Raw genomic sequence first — 23,797 nt, 5'->3', positions numbered from 1 at the left:
CGAAGCTGGTTTGCCCTGCTTCCTTCCACTGGTTCTGAAACTTCCAGATACTGCACCAAAAGCCTTCTGGCAATCAAATGGAGAAGGAAGCGGTATTCTTCCACATCCTTGTGCTTATCTAGGGATGGCAACGAAATGGACTAATTCAAATTAACTCGGAGTCTACCTTGAGCAAGAAGGATGGAATGGTACGAAGCTGTAATGCTTGTGGACTCATCAGGAGCAACGGTTTGCAACACGCCTGTAGTTCAGAGATACGACATGCTGAGCAGGAACAAATAAATGCAAGGAAAGACTGTGCAGCAGCCGAAAGGAAGGCCCTGCCAGAAACTCCAATACTAGATTAAGATTCCACAAGGGAACCGGCCACTGTAGGGATGGCCAGAGGTGCTTCACCACTTTCAGAAAACAGGCCATGTCCAGATGAGCAGACAGGCAGGTTCCGTTCACCTCGACCCTGAAACAGGAGAGAGCCGCTACCTGGACCTTCAAGAAGGTAAGGGTCAAATCTTTATTCAAGCCATCCTGCAAAAATTCCAGAATTAGTGGGATTTTGACTGTCCGAGGGAAAAACCCACACTCCTTGCAGCAGGCCTCAAATATTCTCCAGACCCGCACATATGCTATGGACGTGGAGAACTTCCACACACAGAGAAAGGTGGCAATTACTGCCACAGAATATCCTTGCTTCATCAGGCGAGCCCTCTAGAGGGCTAGAACATAAAACAGAATCAAGTCGGATCCTCATGAAGGACTGATACCTGCACGGTGGGAGGCACAGGGGGGTCTCCACTAGGAGTCTCCGCATGTCCACATACCATGGATGCCTGGGCGAATCTGAAGGAAGCTCCAGGGAGGAAGATTCAGAACCAATGTTAGGAAGTATTTCTTCACGGAGAGGGTGGTGGATGCCTGGAATGCCCTTCCGGAGGATGTGGTGAAGACCAGAACTGTGAAGGACTTCAAAGGGGCGTGGGATAAACACTGTGGATCCATAAAGTCAAGAGGCCGCCAATGAAGAGTGGGTGACTCACCAGAATGATGGCTACTGCCTGGAGACAATACCCTTATTCAATAAACATACACATGCTTACTGTGACTCCAACATCGTTCTAGCTTCAACAGCAAGAGGAAATGTGGAATAAAGGATCTGCACTCAAATAAGCCTGCACTCAAATAAGCCTGTTACTTCTATTTCTATGCATATACAGCATAGTTCTCTGCTTCAACGGCAGGGGAGAAGAAAAAACTGATACTTCACGCATATCCAGCATAGCTCCCTGCTTCAACGGCAGGGGAGAAGAAAAAAGGGTTCACACTCACAAAGCGGGGAGTAGCTGGCTTGTTACAGCGGTTACTACCCCAAACCAAATGTGCCTGATACTTCACTTCCAATGCATATCCAGCATGGCTCTCTGCTTCAACAGCATGGGAGAAGAATAAACTGATACCTCAAGCATATCCAGCATAGCTCCCTGCTTCAACGGCAGGGGAGAAGATAAACAACCAATAAGGGCTGTATAACATAGTCTGAGTAGAACAAATAAGCATGGGTGTAGCTTGCTTATTGCGGCGGTTACTACCCCTACTACCCCTAACTTATCAGCTAGATATTCACTTGGATGCAGCTCCATCACTGCTTTCTACATTAATGGTGGGGGTGGAAAGGAAATAGAACCAAGAGCTAAGAGAAACAGATAAGTATGAGAGAAAAAAGTGTGTGAAGCTTGCTGGGCAGACTGGATGGGCCATTTGGTCTTCTTCTGCCGTCATTTCTATGTTTCTATGTTTAAAACTAATCCCCTGAGGCGCTCAATTCTGCAAATGACCCTGCCTATGAGGGGCCACGAAGGGAAGGTGTATAGCAGCTCCTCTTCTGGCCAGGTCTTAGAGGGTCGATCCCCTGGGTCAACAAATCTTCTGCAACTGAAGAATCAGGGAACCTTCACATTGTGAGATGCAGCCAGCAAGTTGATGGATGGGAGACCCCAGCAATCTACTACCAGCTAAAAGGCTTTGGCCGACAAAGCCCACTCTCCTGGATCCAGACTCTCCCTGCTTAGAAAATCTGCTCTGTCGTTATCTTTTCCTGAGATGTGGAAGGCTGAGATCATCTGTAGATGTATTTCCACCCATTCCATAAGGAGCTCTATCTCCTGTGACACTTGCTGGCTTTTGGTTCCACCCTGGCAGTTGATGTAGGCTACCGTTGTTGTGTTGTCCGAAATTACTCGGACCGCTTGACCCTGGAGTATGTGGCTGAACTATAGACATACCAATCTGATTGCCCGTGCTTCCAGGCGGTTTATGTTCCAGAAGGCCTCTTCCTTGGTCCAACACCCCTGGGCAGTCAGTTCCTGACAGTGAGCTCCCCAGCCCCGGAGACTCGCATGTCATGAGAACCAGCCAGTTCGGAGGGGACAGAGGTACACCCTGCCCAGTTAAGCTTTCTGCAGCCACCACTGGAGCTGAGAGCAAATTTCCATCTGTAAGTGGAGGCAAATCGAATAGTCTTGAGACAGTGGGTTCCAACATGTCAGCAGAGAGCGCTGAAATGGTTGCTTATGTGCCCTCGCCCATGGCACTATTTCCTGGGTTGTCACCATCAAACCAAGAACTTGAACATAGCTCCACACCGTCAGGCATATCGTGTTCATCAACAGATGCACTTGGGACATCAACTTCCTTATCCGTGTGGTCGGGAGGAAGACCTTGCCCTATTTGATGTCAAACTGGACTCCCAGATATTCCAAGGACTGGGAGGGTTTGAGACTGCTTTTGTCCAGGTTTAAAACCCTACCAAGTTCCTGAAGCAAGGAGGTCACACCTTGTTGGTCACCCAGAGACTCTGACCTGGGCAAAGTCCGTGGAAGAACCAGTCATCCAAATACAGTGCCCAGGATTCCCTCTTTTGTCAATACTGTTGCTACGACCACCATAATCTTGGAAAATATTCTGGGTGCAGTGGCTCAGTACCACAAAGCATAGGAAATGATGTTCTTGCCAGATTGGAATATGTAAGTAAGCCTTGGACAGATCCAGGGAGGTTAAGAACTCTCCTGATTGTATAGCCTTTATCATGGAGCATAGGGTTTCCATGCGGAAATGAATCACTCGATGTCGATTGATGCTTTTGAGGTCCAGGTGGGGCGAAAGAACCTTCCCTTCTTGGGTACAATGAAATAGATGGAATAATGCCCCATATTTTCCTGGGGCGTAGTTACTGGGATTGTAGCCCTCAGCCTGAGGAGCCTTAACAGGATAGTCTCCACTGCCTGCTTCTTGTGCTGGGAGTGACAAGGAGATATCATGAATATGTCCCGAGGAGTGCTGCGAAATTCCAGCGCATATCCTTCTTGTATGACCTCCAGTACCCACTTGTCCGAAGTGATCTCGACCACCATTGGTAGAAGAGGGAGTCGACTCCCTATCTCCTCACTTTGCCAACTCACCCTCGGAACTTCATTGGGGGATTCAGGACAAACTTGAACCCAAGCTTGACTCTCTCTCGGACTGAGACCTCCCAAAGGACAGAGACCTCTGAAATGTAGAATTTTTGTAGGGGAGAAAGTGTTGGGAGCCTCTGGGTGAGGGGGCTGTAACTGCTTTCCCTTATCTTCTGGTAGCCAGGATATTGGAGATTCGCCCCATTTACTGGCCAGCTCCTCCCCTCCACTGGGATAGTTGTTCGCTTATAGACAGCACAGACCAGCGCATCCACTTTGGGGAAAAGCAAACATTCTCTCGCTGCCGATCTAGTGTTTATAGAGATTCTAATGCTCATCCACCTTTAAAGCTTGCTTCTGGGATATCCTATTCCAGGTCAATCAACTCCTGGATGTCTTCCAGTTCTGGAAAGTAGCAAGTAGCTCTCCGTAGGGAAATCAGAATGGGATTGTTCCTTGGTTCCATTATAGATTCCACCCCAGATACTCCCAGCATCTCCAGGTTCTGGGAAACCAGGGCGGGGGGGGGGGGAATTGCCCCATCTTCTATGACTGTGCCGTCCGGTTCCTGCCAGGGATACCCTCGTTGAGTCAAGGCATACCTAGAAGTCTGTAATAGGACTGAAAGAGACAGGGCTTACCGGCTGAGGTTCCATCCAGGCAGGGGCTAGTGAGGTAGCAGACTGCACCTGTACGAAGGCTTGAAGGCCTTGAAAGAATTCCACACAAGAGAAGGCGGCTGGGTCATTCCATGCCTAGCCCAGGAGGTAATGGGTTAAGTGCCACTAAATTTCCCTCTCCCATGGATGACCCAGTCCCGGGTTTACTCAGATGTATGGTACTTCCAGTTAAGGCTGTGGCTGACCCTTCCTCTGAACGGGAGGAGCCGGGCTTAGCAAACTCTGGGGAGGCCACCTCTCTCCCTGGGCTTCCTCACAGTGCTGACATAAGCAAGAATCCAGGTCAGACTGTGCAACCCTAATATGACCAGCAGCGCAGAGAGAAAAGTGCTTATGTTTCTTTGCTGCCAGAGCCATTGGTGACAGTAACTGCATGTTCAGACGGCTCATGCTTAAAATTTTATGTGCACAGATTTTGGGTACCTATGCAGGCCGCAGCAATGCACAACCCGTGCACTCGGCTTTACTTGTATTCCGCGCCTAGTAAGTCATGCGTATATGTATGCACGTGGCATTATGTGCAGAGCAGACATACACTGCGCGTACCAAAGCTCTATGGTGGGCAATACAAGCACAAAAAAGCATGCAAGATGGCGGCACCACCACAGCCTAGCACGTGGTGTGTTGACCAAGCCTAAAGTGGAGCCTAGCCCACCAGGGGGCCCCTCAACCTGCTTAGAAGCCCACTTCCCCTTACCCCAACAGGATCAGGAACGTCAGTACGGCACGCTGAGCAAGGAGACCAGAGGAAGTCTTACCAAAACCTCTCCATCATCTCTGAATCAGGAGGAAATCCTCTTTTCTTAAACAAAAAAAAAAAAACAAAACACACCTTATCTGGGCTCAGCACCTATCGATTGAGTACAGAGACGGTCTCTGGCTGCGAGGGGAGAGGGCTTTGGCAGTCACCACCACGCTCAGCTTCCTGCATCCGCTGCTTCAGCAGCAAAGTCCATGCCAGGAACCGGCTACCCGACCAAGGCATACCTCTGAGGGATCTTGGAAATCACCTCAGGAATTCTCAACTGGGGGAGGGACCTTTAGGTATTACCGTAGGAGAGCGGGGCTCAAATCTTTTTTCCAATTTAAAAGTAGAATTTCTTCTTCCAAAAGTTACAGCGATCCCCATAGGGTAAGCATGTCCGCATCTGCTGGAGACAGAGAATTACTGAAGAGCTGAGGTCACTGCAGGGTTGTATCTAGGGTGACTTCAGCTTTGAAACCTGACTCAGTCTCCCATCTGCTGGCAGGGGAGCATAAACCCATTGGTCCTGAGTCTATTCCTATACAGTACAAGAGTAAGAATGTGCATATCAGTCTTCCTTTCCTGTGCACTGCTGCTCTCACAACTGATTCCTGGCAGGACATGTTGGATGACCTCATACTTTATAATCTGTGTTGCCACTCTTTTTTTTCCCCTGTGAGAGGTTTCTTCACCTCACAGTTATTTCTAAATGTTACTGCCAGGCATCCACCTTTCTAGGTCTTTCATGTTTTTGTACATGAGCCTCTCAAATGTGAGCTCTTATGAGGTAGAAGAGGAAGGACATATGGAATGTACTACATTTGCAGAGAAGCTGCAGGAGCTTTCAACACACTGTGACAGAAGCTAGTTGTAACTTATGCTGAATGCAGCTCCTGCTGACTACATCTCCTCCTTTCCCACTCTCTGAGCTACCATAGGAAAATTGGTTCTTAGTTGCTAATTTTCATTCCTGTAGTACCACAGATCAATCCAGACTCCTGGGTTTTGCCTCCCTGCTAGCAAATGGAGACAGAGAAAGTTTCACTGATACTGTACATAACCCAGTGTGCCACCTGCAGTCCCTCAGTATTAACCTGAATCCAAGCAATGATGACAGCAACCACCATACATTTCTAAGCAAACTTCTAAGCAAACTCGTTCCCCTCCAATGAGCCGGAAGAAGGTGAAGTAAGCCCAAAAAGACAATGGAATACTCATTTCCCAATTTAAACATAAGCGATCAAGATTGAAAACCTCCAATAACTCTGCACTATATACAAAGCAATAGTATGCACGATGGACTCTCCCCCCCAGTAAACGGGCAGGTCTTTGCACTGCTCTGTGATACTACAGGAACTAAAATTAGCAGGGAAAAAACAATTTTCCTTTCCCTGTATGTACCCAGATTAGTCCAGACTCCTGGGATGTACCTAAGCTCTCCTTAACTCGGGTAGAATGTGGAGAGTTCCGCTCATAGAACACTCTCACTAAGGCACATGGAAGCTGGATTCCCCATATTCAAGTGATAACACCTAGCAAAAGCATGCATTTATTTCCCAGTAGCCACCCAGCAAATTTCATGCTGAGACACCTGTTGTGACTCAGCACAGGAAGTTGCCCGAGAACACATCAAGTGCGCCCCTAAACTCCCCAGCCCTTTAGAAATGTAAGTTGACTCAATTACATCCTTCAACCACTGCACAATTGTAGCCTTAAGACGACTTATTTCCCTTCTTTGGACCACTCCACAGTATAAAGAGGTGATGCAATATACAGAAATCATAAGAGCCCTTTAGATACCTCAATAATGCATGCCTTCAATCTAAGAGTAAGCTCTCCCACGTGATGCATAGAGGAATCTAAATCCATAAAAGCTAGAAGCTCTACTGTCTAAGATGGAACACAGACTACCTCAAGCAGAAAAGGCACCATGCATAAAGATACCCCCAAATCAGACATCTGTAGGAAGGGATCTAGACACAACAGTGCCTGGAGCTCCAAAATTCTCCTATCTGAACAAATAGGCACCAAGAAAACCATTTTAAGAGTAGAGTCCTTAGCCGTAGCTCTCTTTAGTGGTTCAAACAGAGCCTCATACAATCCTCTAAGAACTAGATTCAGATTCCAAAATGGACAAATATTACGCACCTGAGGACGCAAGTTCTTAGCTCCCCTAAGGAACTGTGTAACATCCGGATATGCGGATAGAGGATACCCTTGCACCTTATACTGGAGACAATCCAATGTCACTACCTGGACTCTTAGAGAGTTAAAGGCCAGTCCCTTCCCCAGAACCCTTCTGTAGAAAAGCCAAAATATGCAACACCATAGCCTGAACAGACTGAGGTTGCACTCCATCAACCAGCAGACCAGGACTTGAAAATCCTCCAAATTCGCACATACGTCAAGGATGTAGAAGGCTGCCTAGCCAGCAATAAAGTGGAAATAGCCACTTCAGAATACCCCCTCCGTCTCAGTCGTCTCCTCTCAGAAGCAAAGCTGCAAGACAGAAGTGAGCCGCCTGACCCAAAAATATTGGGCCCTGGTGGAAAAACAGTTGACCGATGTCTGAAAGTTAGGGGTCCATCTATGGCCATTTGATCAGATCTGGGAAGCATAGTCGATGTGGCCACTCGGGAGCTTCCAGGATCACGTTGCCTGGATGTTTCTCTATACGCCATAATCCCTTGTCCACCAGAGGCCACAGGAGAGAAGAGAAAGAAGAATCCCTCGAGTCCACAGCAGCACCAGAGCTCCGAATCCTTTGTACTGTGTTCTGTTCAGCGGCTGTAAAACCGCGATGCCTTGGTGTTCCTATTTGGTCAGAATACCCCCATCTTCCCTGAATGAGACACATCGCTGCCTCCAACAGCTCCCATTTCCCAGGATCTAACTTTCTCAGACTGATAAAATCCGCCCGAATGTTGTTCACTCTGGCGATGTGAGATTCTGCCAGCCACTCCAAGTGCTGCTCTGCTCAGAGAATCAACTCCTGGGCTTCTCGAGCCACTGCCTGATTCTTGGTTCCACCTTGATGGTTTATGTAGTCCATTGTGGTCGCATTGTCTGTTAGGATCCATACTGGATGGCTGCATAACCTTGGCAGACAGGCAAGCAACTTGAAATGCACCGCTCTCATCTCTAACCGACTGATAGGCCATGAGGCCTCCTGTTTTGACCAGTGGCCCTGTGCCAACTGATTTTGCCACATCGTCCTCCATTCGGAGATGCTTACATACATCAGTGATGACTATTATCCAATTTGGAATCTCCAATTCCACACCACACTTGAGATTGGTGCGAGAAAGCCACCAGGAAAGACAGTCCCTAGCTTCCCTCTCTAACGGAAGAGGAAGATGAAACTCTTCCAATTACAAATTCTAGCAGGAGAGAAGAGCCCCCTTGCAGAGGCTGCATATGGGTGATGCCCAATGCAGTAATTCCAATGTCAGTGTCATAGAACCCAGGACCTTGTCAATAGTTCCAGACCCTGGGCACCGAAAGCTCTAGCAGAAGCCTAATCTGACTCTGCAATTTCAGCACTCTTTCTCCATGAGAAACTCTCTCCACTAGTGTCGAACTGAGCTCCCAGATACTCCAGAGTTTGTAAGAGGACTAAATGGCTCATTGCTAGGTTCACCACCCATCCTAGAGACTTCAAGTGAATCAGTACCTTTTCTACTAATTAACAGAGGTCATATGATTTCATACGAATGAGCCATTCATCCAGATATGATACACCAACATACCCTCCTTTTGCAATGTGGCCGCTCCCACCACCATTACCTTGGTGAAAGTATGTGAAGCCAAGGGAAGGGCTTGAAACCAAAAATGTTCCCTTAGACCAGTGGTCCCCAGCCCTGTCCTTGGGGCCCACCAGCCAGTCAGGTTTTCAGGATATCCACAATGAATATGCATGAGAGAAAATGTGCATGCACTGATGCCATAACATGCAAAATTTCTGTCATGCATATTCATTGTGGATATCCTGAAAACCCGACTGGCTGGTGGGCTCCCAGGACAGGGTTGGGGACCACTGCCTTAGACCCATGACCCTCAGGAATCTCTGGTGCTCTGGTCTGATGGCTATATGCATATATAGCCATCAGACCTTTCTGAAGGCGAACATCCTGACCAACATTGCATCTTGAAGAATCAGCTTTTCCTTTTTAATTACTCTCATTTTTCTTACCCCCACAACTCCATTTTGGAGCTCTTACTATTGATCTCCATCCTCTGTTTTCAATATTGGAATGACCATCTTTTTGGGATGCAGACAAACTGTGATTGGAAGTTGAAGCTGACCCTTTCTGCAAGCAAAGAATTTTGGGGACTCGAGAAAGGAATCCAAATGCAGTTGGAAGAATGGGAGCTTCTAAAGATCCAGTTTAGCTCAACCCATGACCTAAACAGAACTGTGGACACAGGATGACTAGAACTTTCTCTCCAAGCTAAGCTTGGAGTCAGTACCTTATGAGATCCCCAAGAATTGAATCAATATTTAAATTTAAAAAAAAGGATAAAATTGAAACAAATGCAATGAAAGCGAAGAATCCTAGCCTTCTCCTCTACATTATCTATGGACTTGAACATTTCCCCTTGCTTCTCAACAAGCATTTGATCCTAGCCCAGGGCATGCCTCTTTAAGACCATGTTGGGCCCTTAGGGATCGTGCAGTCACCCATGAGAGTTTCTCCTTTTACCAACCAGGACCCAAGTATAGCACAAGGAAAAGACAGCAATTCCAAAATGTAATAATGTTAATTTTACCCACATCTAATATCTCAAAGATTTTCTCCCTCCTAAATATTTATTTTTTTAAATGAAAGCTGTTTCCTAATTTTACAGTTTTCTTTATTTTTTTTCATGTTCTTGGTTCTATTGCCTGCATATTTTCTTGTAAAATATCATCTTTTATCCCAGCCCATTCAATACAGTATTTGTTCAACAAGCTAAGCCTGGATTTCTGTTTCTTAATGATTAATTTTGATTAATTTTGACTCAGCCCACAACTGGTTCAAGTCCTTCCTCTGCAATAGAACCTTCAGAGTCAAAATTAACAATAAGGAATCACCCCTGACAAATTCCCCATTGGGTGTACCACAAGGATCTTCCTTATCTCCCACACTGTTCAACATCTACCTCCTCCCCCTCTGTCAGCTGCTTACAGACCTCAATCTAATCCACTATCTCTATGCAGATGATGTGCAGATCTTGATCCCTATAACAGATTCTATCTCAAATGCCCTCACTCACTGGAACAACTGCCTTATATCTATTACAAACCTTCTCAACAGCTTAAACCTGGTCCTTAATGCCTCTAAGACGGAGCTCCTCTTCATCTCCTCAAACCAAAACAATTTTCACCATCAGACCACCCACAATACTCTTTCCACTCATCAATATATAAGAGACCTCGGGGTATTTCTTGACAACCGCCTAAACCTGAAGAGAATGGTCAATACCACAACCAAAGACTGCTTCTACAGACTCCAGGTTCTAAAACGCATCAAACTCCTCCTATTTTTCCAAGATTTCAGGACAGTTCTCCAATCTTTGTTGTTCGCCAAAATTGATTACTGCAACGCCCTCCTTCTAGGCCTCCCTAAATCTACCACCAAGCCATTACAGATGATACAGAATGCCGCAGCGAGACTACTGACCAATACCATCCGTGGAGACCACATATCACCCATCCTCAGGAACCTACATTGGCTACCAGTGAATTTTAGAATCCTACACAAATCAATTACTCTAATTCACAAATCCATCCACCACCAACTTCAATTAGATCTTGAAATCCCTTTCAAACTACATTCTCAAAACAGACCAACGAGAGAAATTCACAAAGGAATTTCCACACCAAAGCCACACGCCTTACCTCGACAAAAGACCGAGCCTTCTCGATAGCAGGCCCAGATATCTGGAATAACATCCCCGCAGACCTCAGATTGGAACCCTGCCTCCTAACTTTTAGGAAAAAACTCAAGACATGGCTCTTCAGTCAAGCCTTCTCTGAACCCCCTGACATTCATTAGTCTGCCCTTACTCTAGACTTGAAGGACATGAGTGAATGTTTAGCCTATCTCCTGCCTGGACAATAGACTCAGATTCTCCTAAGCGCCTTAAGCATTATCTTAATAATAGTATTATAGTTATAAACTTCAGCATGCTATAACCTATCTTTCCAGCTGATTAAGCTTCCAAGTTCCATTTTCCTTGTTCAATGTAACTTTGCCTCTTCCACACTTTTGTTTTAAGTTTGTTGTCACTACAGTTGTTTACCCTTGTTCGATGTAAACCGATCTGATATGGCTTGCCCATGAAGGTCGGTATAGAAAAGTGTTAAATAAATAAATAAATATGCCTCTATCAAGGAGAGATATGCCAAGAAGTTTCCTTTGTGTCCCACTGCTATGAGGGACCTCAGAGTTTCCATGCAGAAATCGGGAACCTTGAGAGCCACATTTAACTTCTTTAAATCCATTATCTCTTGAATTGGATATGGGGGGGGGGGGGGAAAGAAACAGGACGCTTAACATAAAATTGACCTCTGGGCACACTAAGCGTGTTCAGGGTCCGAGCCAAACTCAGCATGACATCTCTGTGAAAAAAAAAAAAAAATGAGTAGATCCAAAGCGGCTCTCATTCATATGCAATTTCTCCCTCTTCTAGAAGTGAGAAAGCCAATTCCCCATCGGAATCCTCCGATGTCTCATGATCCACACCCCCTTGAACATTACATGCGGCATTTGCCTGTCATGACTGACAAATGGGAGGCCCGAGTACATGATCTCTACATGGTAGGTTGTTTTGCCTTCAGTGGGCACCCCGTAAGAAAGGTCTGTAGGCCCTGGAAACATTCCACGCATGAGGAGGAGGATGGATCTACATACCAGAGTCCATAGGCCCAAACTTGTTCTCTCCAACCTCTCTCTTGGGGAAGCTTCTGCACTCGGGAACAAGGGAGGAGAACTGAATGTTGCCTCCCACGCCACTCCAAAGACACCATAGGCCAAAGGGATGTCCCAACATGGGCAAAAGCTGTAGTAATCAAGTAGCTTTGAACATCTAAACAGCAATGACACAAAATGGAGAGAGAGAGAGAGAGGACTGAACTGCTATCAGATGGCAAGCCTCACAGATAGCAAAGTGTTTGGACTTGTTCATCCCCGGTACCTAGCTCTCCTGAACTTCAGCTCTAGGCGGCCTCCTGTGCACACACCAATGCTACCCAGGTGTGCACAAATACGTGCTCAAAATGAGGTTGCAGTCGTAAGCCCCCAAATACATGTGCAAATACGCGCTTGTGTAGGCCATGGTCGTACGCGCATAATTACCCGCACAAATACGCGCTCCAGTCTAGGCTGCATCCTTACGCGTACAAGTACCTGTGCAAACACGTGCTAGTCTAGGTTGCAGACGTATGCGCTCAAACCTAGGCCGCAGCCTTATGCACACAGGTCCCTGTGCATATGGCCACCACACGGTGGTGCGCACATGCCTACACATGCGTGAAAAGAACTGTTGCCGTGGCCTACCACATGGCTAAGCAACTTAGAACCAGCAGAAGACCTCTACTAGAACTAGAGGCACCTCTTCAATGCAAGTGCCTCTCTGCACCTCTATGGGACAGGGAACTGCAAACAATAGTTGAGGAGGGGATTCCCCTGTCTCTCCCGCTGACACTGCTAAGGAACTGGAAATGACTGCCATTTTCACGTTGACTGGTAAAGCCTAAGGACTAGATCCCACCACCTGCGAGGCTTATTCTACCGGTGCGGTCATGCTCGATGCAAACCCCTGAACACCATGCCACTTGCACACTCTGTTCCTTCCCGTACCCGTGGCACCACCAGCACCTCAAAGGCAAGCAGGGGAATAATCTCTCAGCACCACGAAACCAACACCCAGTCTCCTCTGCATGCGGAGAAACTGCTGAAAAACCTTACCACTGAGCTCCCCAAGCTGCTAAGATAGATTCCTCTCTTGGAACCCCACTGCTGCACAGATTTCTCTAACTAGTTACTTGTTCTCTTTTTTTTTTTTTTTTTACTCTGAGAACAAATAAAGCTACATAGAAACCAATACTTTCCCTTTGGGGCAGAGGTTCTGTGACGGGGTCTACGTCCCAAATCCGAGAGGTCAGTTAAAAACCCCGGAACCAAAAATCCGAGAGGGGGGGGGGAGGAAAACACAGCAACACCAAGCCAGGGAAGTACCTTGGTTCCTTCCTCCGGTTGCTATTGAGACAGAAGAACCACAGGTGTGGGAGGTTAAGGGTGGAGTTCTAGAGGCCAATCCTTGGCTTCAGGAGGAGGGCTGAAGTGAGGCTGCAGGGGCGGATTGATCTATCGGGGGATCGGGCTTCCCCCGGTGGGCCGGTCACTTTTGTCACGTGATTTATTTATTTTTTTTGTATTATAAAGTTTCCAACCAAAGTATTAGGGGGCGCCACAAACAGTGGTATCCTGAGGGGAGCCAATGCCCCCGGCGCAAGGAGGCTCATGCGGCCACTGAGCAGCGACGCATATATAGCAGGCAGATCGGCAGGGCCGTGGTGAGGCTCACGTCACCACGGCCCGAAGAAAAAGATCGCGTTTAAACACGCTGATGCTCCTCCTTCCTGCCTGTGCGGCCCCGGAAGTAAACATTGCCGGAGCCGCATGGGCAGGAAGGAGGAGGAGCATCAGTGCGTGCAGAAGAGGAGCAGCGCTTACGGGCCGAGAAGAGGAAGAGGCCCGGTAACAGGGCCGCCATGGCCCGAGAAGATCAGGGCCGCTGCAGAGCCCATCCTGCGGTGACCCGCGAAAAGGAGGCACAGAGGTGAGAGAGGCTGAGGGTCTGTACAGGGTGTGTGTGTATGAGATGAGTTGAGAGATTGTGTGCGAGAGTGAGGATCTGAATGTTTGCAGAGACAGCATGTGAGAGCCTCTGTGTGTGTGAGACAGCATGTGACAGTGAGAGCCTGTGTGTATGAATGATTGTATGAGAGACAGCATGTGACAGTGAGAGCCTGTGCTTGAGCAAGACAGCATGTGACAGTGAGAGAGAGCCTGTGTGTGTGAGTCAGACAGCATGTGCCAGTGAGAGACTGTGTGTATGAATGATTGTATATGAGAGAGCCTGTGTGTGAGAGAGTCAGACAGCATGTGCTGTATGAATGATTGTAAGAGACAGCATGTGACAGTGAGAGCGTGTGTGTGTGTGTGTGTGTGTGTGCGCGAGAGAGAGAGAAATGCATGTGAGAATGAGAACCTGACTGTGTGTTTGAGGGAAGAAGATGGAGAGAAAAGAAATAGAAAAAAAGACAATATAAAAGGAATTGGCAAAAAAATAAGAAAGGGAAGGTGGAAAAGAAAGCCTGTGACCAACCAATTAGAAAACTAAGATCAGCCAGCAAAGGTAAAAAAAAAAAATATTACTTTTTAGTGATTGGCACATGCAATCTTTGGGAATGTGCAAGAATAGCACTTTCTCTATGCGGATCTCACAATGTACGAGATCAGCATGGAGAAAGTGGAAGCCCACGGGGCCTGCACTGAAGCCCATTCTGCTGCGTCCTGCAGCAGAATGGGCTTCAGTGTCAGTAGCAGCAATCGGCGCCTCCCCAATAGCCATGTGGCAGCAGTGACAGTGGCAGCAGAGGAATGAGAGAGGTTCTGAGGTTGCTGGCAAAAGAAAGAGAGGGGGATCTGCCTTTAGTGTGTGCATCTGTATGAATGGGACTCTGCCTGGGGGGTGTATGTGTGTGAATGCATAGGTGCCTGCCTGGGGGTCTGTGTGTGTGAGAATGAATGTGTGCATGCCTGGGGGATGGGGAGGGAGTAGCGTGAAAACGAATGGGAGCCTGCCTCGGGGGTCAGTGTGTGTGTGTAAGAGCATGAGTGTGTATGAGAAAATCCAAGGGAGTAAGAGTTTGTGTGTGTGGTGTGTGTGTGGAGGGGGAGAGAGTGTCTTAGAGCCTGAGAGTGTCAGTGTCAGTGAGAGGTTATGGTGGGTATAAGAGCATGAATGTGTATGTATATGACAGTGTATGTGTGAGAGAGAATGGACATGTGGGTATGTGTGAGAGAGAGGATAACCTCCTAATCCTCGACAATATCAGGGTGACTGGAAATAAATTGCTCCCACAGAAGGGGACAGCAGGGGCTTTTTAAAATCCTTATTAGTTTTAATTATTGAATGTTATTTGATATATGTGCTGTTTTGAAATATTTTATTAGTGTTTGGGACATTGTAAATGTATATGATTTTAATAGAAATTCTATTTATCAGTAGTTTTAAAATATTATTTTATTATGGTTTTACTATTATAACTGATGCTTTATGTTTCTTGATTTTATTTGTTTTATGAGGAATGGTGGTTCTATTTTTCTATTGTTAATACACAGAGTCTGGCTTCTTGGAGTTTCCATTTCAGTTTTTGTCATTTGTGCTCCTTCATTTTGTATTCTGTATTTGGTGAGAGTTTGTGTTCTGAATGCAAAGACTGAGATGAAGCATTCTTTTAGCATGTGGTTTCTCTGTAGGGATCTGTAGTAGCTTGGCCTGTTCTGTTTTCCTGATAGGTGGTGTATTGATATTTTAGATTCTGATGTAATATTTGTGGTATTCTTTTTCATAGGTGGGGTTGTTATTCTTTGAGTGTTGGCAAACAGTACTGTGTTGATATGGGAGGACCATACCGAAATATAGGGGTGTGTACATATATATGTAAATTATATTGTATATGTAATTGGGTACCCATGGGCCAGTATGGAGAAAAATCCCCCGGGCCACTATTTTCCCACAATCTGCCCCTGTGAGGGTGGGAGCCTCCGAGCCAATCTCCTAGCAGAGGAGGAGGAGTTTGCTGAGTATAAGAGAGACTCCCTAGCCCAGCAGTTTCAGTCTCCTGCTGGGGACTGAGGAATAAGGACCTTGCTACTGGCTGCTCTAAAGGACTGGAACTTTGGTGAGCCTACTATCATGGAAAACAGATGGCCGGCGTAACTTCAAAGAAGGTGAGTCGGTGGATATAGACTTTGTTCACTATTTGGATTTACTTACCTAAAAGGACATTGTTTCGAGAAAAGACTGCCGGCAGTTGGTTGTTATCTATTGGGGACAAGTGGAATATCCCAGAGATACAGTGGGAGATGGCAGTTAGGCCCATAGGGCCAGACTTTTGAACTTTGTGAAAACATATGGAACTCTAGTTGGATGTTTTCTAAGACTGAAAAGGCAAATTTAAAGACTTAAAGATGAACTTATGGAGACCAGCCATTGGTAGCTAAACTGCTGGTTCAGTGGGGAAGGCACCTGCCTTCTAAGCAGGTGGGAGCTGGTTGAAATCCCGCCTGGGACTTGTAAAAAGAAATCTATAAATTTTCCATTGAGTTTTCAAGTGCTTAGGAAACAATCGCCTTTGAGACTGGACCCTACAAAAGCAAACCTGGGTGTATCCTCACGAGAGGAAGAGTGACAGGTTCCTGTTCCAGGAGCACAGGCCGCATGGCAGATCAGAGAAGAGCCAGACCACTGGCTATATCAATCTCCTTTCACCAAATTTCAGCAACTCAGCCCAGGACAAACCATATAAGAGGGATATTTCCCTGCTTCACTGGGCTTGCAGTGCAGATCTGCCAGAAGATTCCACTGCTGTCTCATGGGGGAAGAGGGATCTGGACCACCAGATGTCCACCTCTGGACCAAGCTATCAGAAGGGTCATCAACCCCCTGCTCGTCCACCTCCAACCAGGTGGGGGGGGGGGGGATGGCCCCACCAGGACCTCAACCCCCTGGGAGGATGCAGCAATTTTTAATCTTTGGTTTTTTTTCCTTCTCTCCAGACTGCAGGTTTTACACCATCTGCTGGAGAAAGAGAAATATTAAGGGACAGCAGGTGGCACACTGGGTTATGTACAGTATCAATTAAACTTTGTCTCCATTTGCTGGCAGGGAGGCAAAACCCAGGCCTCTGAACTGATCTGTGTATGTACATGGAAATACGGATTCTCATTTTACAGACTCCCAAGTCTACCACTCTCTTTTTCAATCTACAGTGGCCATGATATACCCTTTTTTTCGGGGTGATGACCGCAAACAATTTGTCATCATTAAATACCTGTTCAAATATCTGACTGCAATAGCTACAGAAAGAACTTAAAAAGCCTGTTTAAAAAGCGATGCTCGATCAAGAAATGGGACAGCTGTCTGTCACACAGCAGTGGCAGATGGAGAGCCTGAGGGTGTGGAGAGTTAAGTAGGTTATTTCTGGAGATGATCATGTGTCTGGCTGCAAGTTTGAATGTAGATTAATCCTACTAAAATCCTGGAAACTGCAGGGCAAAGATCTCTGATAAGTGAGAGGTTATTTTAATGAGTTGGATTTGGAATACTTGCATTCAAAGCATTATTTTAACTCAACTGAAATAAGAAAATATTTGTAGACAAGTAATATGACAGCAGTAACTGCACCCAGCAGAAGAAATTTTATAAAAACCAACAAAACTCCCACAAATCTTAACAAATACAAAAACCTAGTTCCCAGGGCAACTGGATGCAGCCTAAGCCACAATGCTGTTCCCTTCTCAAGGAAAAACTTCCAGCGTCTAGTGATAACACAACACTCTGGCTTCCTTGCACAACCCTCTCAGCAATCTTTTCTATAGAAGGCAGGGGTTTTGCAATAAATGATCTCTCTTCTTAAGGGGGTGATAAAATGTGCATGTACAAAGGTCCTCTTAAGGCCCACAAATCAGATTTGATTTACAGGATAGAGCCTAAAGAGCCATTCAGTGTGAGGGAAATAGAATGAAGAATAAAGGCTGGACTATTCCAACACAGACCCCACTGATAAATTAAACTCTAATTTAAGTTCCATGGACCCTCAAGAGTCACGGAACAGACCTTAAAGCTCTGATTCGGCTTCCAACACCTTGGGAGTTCCAGAATAGGTTATAAGCTTTGTGATTCAGTTTCCAGGACTCTCGACAGTCCAACAGATTATAAAGCTCTGTAGTTCACTTCAAGGATTCTTCAAGCATCAGACATATGATAAAGCAGTGGCAGGAAACGTTAGGAGCCTTTAAAAAAAAAAAAAAAGTTCTTTCATTATTTTAAAGAAACAGCCTCTTCTCTAGCAGCAGGAGTGATACATTCTCGCTCATGAGAAAACATCCACACTGCACACTCTAACTTGGAGTGTAGATCAGCATGTGTAATGTTATTGGACATTGGTAAAGCTGCTTCCTGTCTAAATAATGGATATTGGGTTTTCTGATTAGTGTACATCTATGGGTCTGCTACATTTTCCAGTATCACTTTGTACTGGTCTATTTAAAATAGGTCCTGCCTTTAAAAGTGCTTCTCAGGAGGCAGAATCTCTTGCCTTGAATAGAGAGAAAGAATGCAGCTGTCTCAAGCTTTGGCACCTCCCGAAGATGACACCGCCCTATAATCAGAGAAGAGATGTGTGAAGTTTAGACTGCTTGCTCTTTTTGGATGACCATTTTTTGTCTATTGCCTCTGGTGCCTGTTGTGGCATAGATGTTGCTGTATACCTTCCATACCATTAACAAATGGCAAACTGTATTCCTAAGCCTTGCCCTCTGTCACAACAGGCAGTGCAAATACTGTGCTAGACACACTCAGGCTTATTGTGAAGTGCTAAAATAACACCTCCAGTACTGGAGGCAAAACAAGTTTAAAAAAAAACAAAACTCCCCCACCCCCCCAAATCTTCCTCCAATTAATTAGAGAAGAGACTTCCTTGGAAATCATTAAACGATCCAGCAGTGCAGGAAACCAGAGTGCATTGTATAAGATTCTGTAACAAAAAAAAAAAAAAAAAAGTGGATTCTTCTCTCCCCTCCACAAGAAAGGCAGGGGAGTTAACAGTTCAAAGCTGTTTCTGTTGAATACTAAATAAAGTTTTACACTGAACAAGAGGTTCATTATTTTAGAGTGCTTGTGCCCCTCTCCCCTCCAGAGGGACCTCATATGTTCTCCTCTGATTGTACTGGAAAGGTCGGCGATACTCCTCAGCCATAATGCTTTCCTGGGATGGATGTTCCGTGGCTTTTGGAGCATTAGTGTGTGAGGAGCAGCACATTTCCAATGACTGTCCTGTCCATGACCCTTCAGAACTTGCCCTGCTTCAGTTTGTCAATGTGGTGGGACAGCTTCAGTGCTGGGCCCAGTTTCAGCCCCATATATTTCATCATCATGTCACTCCGAAGCAACATCATCGCCTTTCCGTCGATTTCCTGCAAGCACAAAGGGACAATGCAGAATTAGAACCAAGATGGAGAGGGGGAAGGGAGATGTGATACCTACAGAAACAGTCCTTTCTAGCATATCATGGTGGTGGGGGGGTAAGGGGTGTCTGCACACAGAGCCAAGAACCTACAGGCCCTAGTTTGATTGACCTCCCTGCTCTACTTTCTGGGTGGATCTTGAACAAATCAGTTAATCTTTCTTCACTTAGAGCAGAGCATGAGCGCTTTGGGGATGAAACACAGATCAATATTCAAAGGCTTTGTCTGGCTAACTTTTGGAGTTAGCCAAGATTTGAATAGTTCCCCTGCTGAGTGGATAAATTGTGCAAGCGCAACTCATTCTGTGCACAAAATGTATCTGCATTCTGGGAGTGGGACTAAACTTTAGCCGGGGAGTGCAGGCATTGAGCGCTGTCCAGTACAATAGATGTCCTAAAGTTATTAGCTTAACTTTATTCAGGGAACGTTCCGCTGAATATATAAAAGTTATAGGAATAAAGTACCTGCTCATAGGTTCTCTGAATAGTGACCTCACAGCGTACAGGACTGTGCACACTGATGATGCTATATGAAGCACAATAAGGACCTGTCTAATATAATTGGCAAAAAAAAAAGGCATTTCTGCACAAAGAGCCACTCCCCTGACCTCCTCTGTAATGTCTCTTTTCTCAGGGGCAGAAAAAGTACACAAGCTTTTCATAATAGGTAAAGGGTATGTGTTTTACATTGTATATGTATTTAGACAGAGACTGGGCAATGTTCTGAATCTGTTTTATACATGGAAACCTGGTGCTCGCTCATGTGGATCATATGGAAAAGTTCCATCTTTGCATGGCCCATGAGAAATGCATTTTAATTGTTTGTCATGATCTATTAAGGTTGCTAAGGGACACGTTTTGGTGGGATACTGAAAGTAAACCCTATGAAAAAAAATTAGTCGCAGGAAGGGTAATTTTATAACATTGCAGGTCACTCATGGAAACTATGCACATAAGTTACACCAGTTTTCAAAGCAAACCTATGTGTATAAATTGTTTTGAAAATTATCTAAAATAATGCACTCACATTCACCCACACAAAGTTACACTTGCTCTTTGCAGGGTATGACAGAGTGCCCCTATTCCCCCCCCTCCCCCCCCCCTTAAACTTGTGCAGGACCAGGGTAGATACCTGGTCTACCTTAATTCCCCTTGAGAGAGAGTTCTGGGAGTGGGACCCAGTAGGGGAGGAATAAGAACTGGGACCCAAGTGGGGATAGTCAGACCAGACCCAGATCTCCAGGAGGAAGGCAGCTCCTGTAGAATATCACTGTCCAAACACTGAGCTGTAAAGGAAGCCGTGAGTATTGAGTGTACACTGTTCGGAAGTAAAGATAAAGGGTTTTAAAAGGCTGGAGTCAGTCCAAGATTTGTGCCTCCAGGCCTGAGGGATCACCGCTCAGTCCCACACAGAGCAAAACTTGTGCATAGTTTTAAAATCAGAAGTAAGACCATAATTTTATGCACACAAAAAGCAAAATTGCTTACCTGCCAGGACAGCAGAATATAGTTCTCAAATATGGGTGACGTCACTGGACAGAGCCCCATCATGGAAAACTTTGACAGAAAGTTTCTAGAAACTTTTGACTGGCACACTGAGCCAACTGAGCATGCCCAGCATGCCATGATCCCTCAAGCCACAGGGGTCTCCCTTCAATCTCGTTTGTAGCAATAAGCCTTTAGCAAAAATAAAATAGCAAAACGATTCTGACCCAACTCCGCGGGGTGGCAGGTGAGTTTTGTGAGGACTATATCCTGCTGTCCTGGGATAACACCTATTACAGGTAAGCAATTTTGCTTTATCCCAGGATAAGCAGGATATAGTCCTCACATAGGGTGATTAGCAAGCTACAGGCTGACTCGTATGTAGTTTGGACCAACAGCGCACAACTTGTGCAACAGGCACAACTGTAGAACTGTTGGCTAAAATTGAGGAAGCCTGAAATCACAGCAGGGTGGATGTGGAAGGATTTGGGGTTATACTGGAAACAAGTTCTATAAGACAGATTGTCCATAAGCTGAATCTTGTCGTCCTTCTTTGTCCAAACAGTAATGTGCTGCAAAGGTGTGAAGAGAACTCCATTTGCAGCTTTACAAATGTCAGCAATTGGTACTGAATGATAGTGCACTACTGAAGTTGACATTGCTCTGACTGAGTGCGCCTTTACTCGTCCCTGGAGGGAAAGGCCTGCTTTTTCGTAACAAAACTCTATATTTATTTATTTTAAGTGTTTTTATATACCGGGATACGTTGGGAACATCATCTCAGTTTACAGGTAACTCAAAACAGCAAGGAGCTTTACAGAGAACAAGTAACAATGTGTAACAAAGAGAAATAACGGGAGACTGGGAATTGGATGGGTTAACAGGGTATATATTATTATTAAAGGCTTTTATATACCGACTTTCTTGATACAAATCAAATCAACTCGGTTTACATCGAACTAAGTAGTAACTATAACCAACCAATCAACAAGAGACAATTTAAAGGAGCATAAAAGTATATGCAAGAAACATTAAACAAGGGCATATTGGGTTGAGAGTATATACATGAAACATTAAGCCGGGACAGATTGGCTTGAAATATTTACAAGGGCGTACAGGGAGGGGCATATTGGGTATATACATGAAACAAACAGGGACATATTGGCTTGAAATATTTACAGGGGGGTAAGAGGAGGTTTAGGGGGGAAATTAGGTGTAGGCCTGTTTAAAGAGCCAGGTCTTAAGGTTCTGTTTGAATCTTTTTTGACAAGATTCTTGGCGAAGACCGGGGGGGGGGCATCTTGTTCCAGAGGGTGGGCCCGGCGAGGGAGAGGGCACGTTGCTTGGTGGATTTAAGTTTGGACAGTTTGGGTGAGGGAGTGTGCAGCGTGGCAATGTGTTGAGCTCTGGTGGGTCTGTCGTGGGTACGGATTTGGAGGTGTTCGTTGAACCAGGGCATGTCGTGGTTGTAGATAGCTTTATGGATTAGGGTAAGTGATTTGTAAATGATCCGGGAGTTAACTGGAACCAGTGTAGGTGCTTAAGGATAGGGGTGATGTGGTCTCCTCGGTGGGCATTGGTGAGGATGCTGGCAGCAGAGTTTTGGAGCATCTGTAGGGGCCGGAGGGCATTTTTGGGGAGGCCAAGGAGAATGGCATTGCAATAATCGAGTTTGGATAAAATGGTGGCTTGCAGAACCGTGCGGAAATCATTAATGTGGAGCAGTGGTTTCAGTTTCTTTAGCGTGTGGAGCTTGAAGAAACAGTCTTTCAAGGTGGCGTTGATGAATGTTTTTAGGTTGTGGTGGTTATAGAGGATGACCCCAAGGCTGCGAGTGTACTGAGTGAAAGAGGTGGTGGTGGGGGGTGAATGAGGGTAGGGTTAATGCTGTTATTGGGGGGGGGGTGAAATGAAAAGGAGCTCCGTTTTGGAGGTGTTAAGGGCAAGGTAATTATCGGTGAGCAGGGAGCTGATGGCTACGAGTGCGGCTTCCCATGTTTTCAGGGCCCTGGGTATGGTGTCAGTTATGGGAATGAGGACCTGAACATCATCGGCGTATATGAAGTGCTAGCCAGTTGGAGAGAGTTTGTTTGCCCACTGCCTTACCTAGTTTGTTTTTATCAAAAGAAACAGAGCTGGGTGGATTTCCTATGGGCTGCAGTGCGGTCTAGGTAATAGACTGTAAACGTGCACTTGCATAAGGTGTGTAAGACCCTCTCCCCTTGGAGAGAGTGAGGTCTTGGGAAGAATGTGGGCAAGACAATGGACTGATTCAAGTGAAAATCCGTAACCACCTTAGGAAGGAATTTAGGGTGAGTATGGAGAACCACTCGGTCATGTAGAAATTTTGCGTATGGTGAGTGTGAGACAAGTGCTTGTAACTCACTAACCCACCTAGCAGAGGTAATAGCTACTAGGAAGATAACTTTCCATGTAAGAAATTTATCATCATAGGAATCAATGGATTCAAAAGGAGAACGCATGAGTCTTGTCAGTACTACATTAAGGTCCCATTCTGCGACTAGAGGTCGTAAAGGGGGTTTTAGTTGAACTAAACCTCTCAAAAACCTACTGATCAGGGGTTGCCCTGATATAAGGGCATCCCCTATTCACGTGTGGTATGCCGAAATGGCACTCAAATGTACCCTGACCGAGGAAGTCTGGAGACCAGAGTCTGAAAGGTACCAGAGATAGTCTGGTATCTTTCTGGTACCTTTCAGACACAGTCAACCATGCCATCCTCCTAAACCAGCTATCAAACATCGGAATAACAGGAGCGGCATTTACATGGTTCAAAACTTTCCTCACCAATAGAGGCTACAAGGTTAGAATTCACAACAAAGAATCACTCCGCTATAACTCCACCATAGGAGTTCCCCGGGGTTCTTCCTTATCCCCCACACTCTTCAACATTTACCTTCTTCCACTATGCCAGCTGCTAACCAAACTGAATCTAAAACACTTTCTATATGCTGACGATGTCCAAATCGTGATCCCACTCAAAGAATCCATTACTAAAACAACTGAATATTGGGAAAAATGCCTTCAGGAAATCAGCTCCCTCCTCGCAAGCTTAAACTAATACTAAATTCATCCAAGAGCGAAGGGAGACCCCTGTGGCTCGAGAGATCATGGCATG

The 23,797-nt window shown here is 45.8% G+C and overlaps 2 protein-coding genes across 9 annotated transcripts in view; both read right to left on the bottom strand.

Annotated features, from left to right (window-relative positions):
• LOC115100929 (schlafen-like protein 1) overlaps positions 1–17,941 on the bottom strand; it is a 64,160-nt gene extending 46,219 nt beyond the window's left edge. For all 3 annotated transcript variants that reach the window (XM_029620030.1, XM_029620032.1, XM_029620031.1), the window contains exon 1: positions 17,766–17,941. The gene's annotated coding sequence lies outside the window, so the exon portion shown is untranslated. The remainder of the gene's footprint in view (positions 1–17,765) is intronic.
• A 6-nt stretch (positions 17,942–17,947) lies between these two features.
• The window catches only part of SCMH1 (Scm polycomb group protein homolog 1), a 114,289-nt gene continuing 108,439 nt past the window's right edge, over positions 17,948–23,797 (bottom strand). For 5 of the 6 annotated variants that reach the window (XM_029620027.1, XM_029620022.1, XM_029620026.1 and 2 more), the window contains one exon: positions 17,948–19,123. In XM_029620027.1, the coding sequence (XP_029475887.1) occupies positions 18,998–19,123 (126 nt within the window). In that variant the 3' untranslated portion in view covers positions 17,948–18,997. The remainder of the gene's footprint in view (positions 19,124–23,797) is intronic. The other variant, XR_003859217.1, reaches the window with a different exon arrangement.

This window comes from Rhinatrema bivittatum, chromosome 11 (assembly GCF_901001135.1).
Source record: "Rhinatrema bivittatum chromosome 11, aRhiBiv1.1, whole genome shotgun sequence".
Classification (NCBI taxonomy): domain Eukaryota; kingdom Metazoa; phylum Chordata; class Amphibia; order Gymnophiona; family Rhinatrematidae; genus Rhinatrema; species Rhinatrema bivittatum.
Note: the sequence above shows the minus strand (reverse complement) of the source record. Positions and strands in the feature narration are given on the sequence as shown.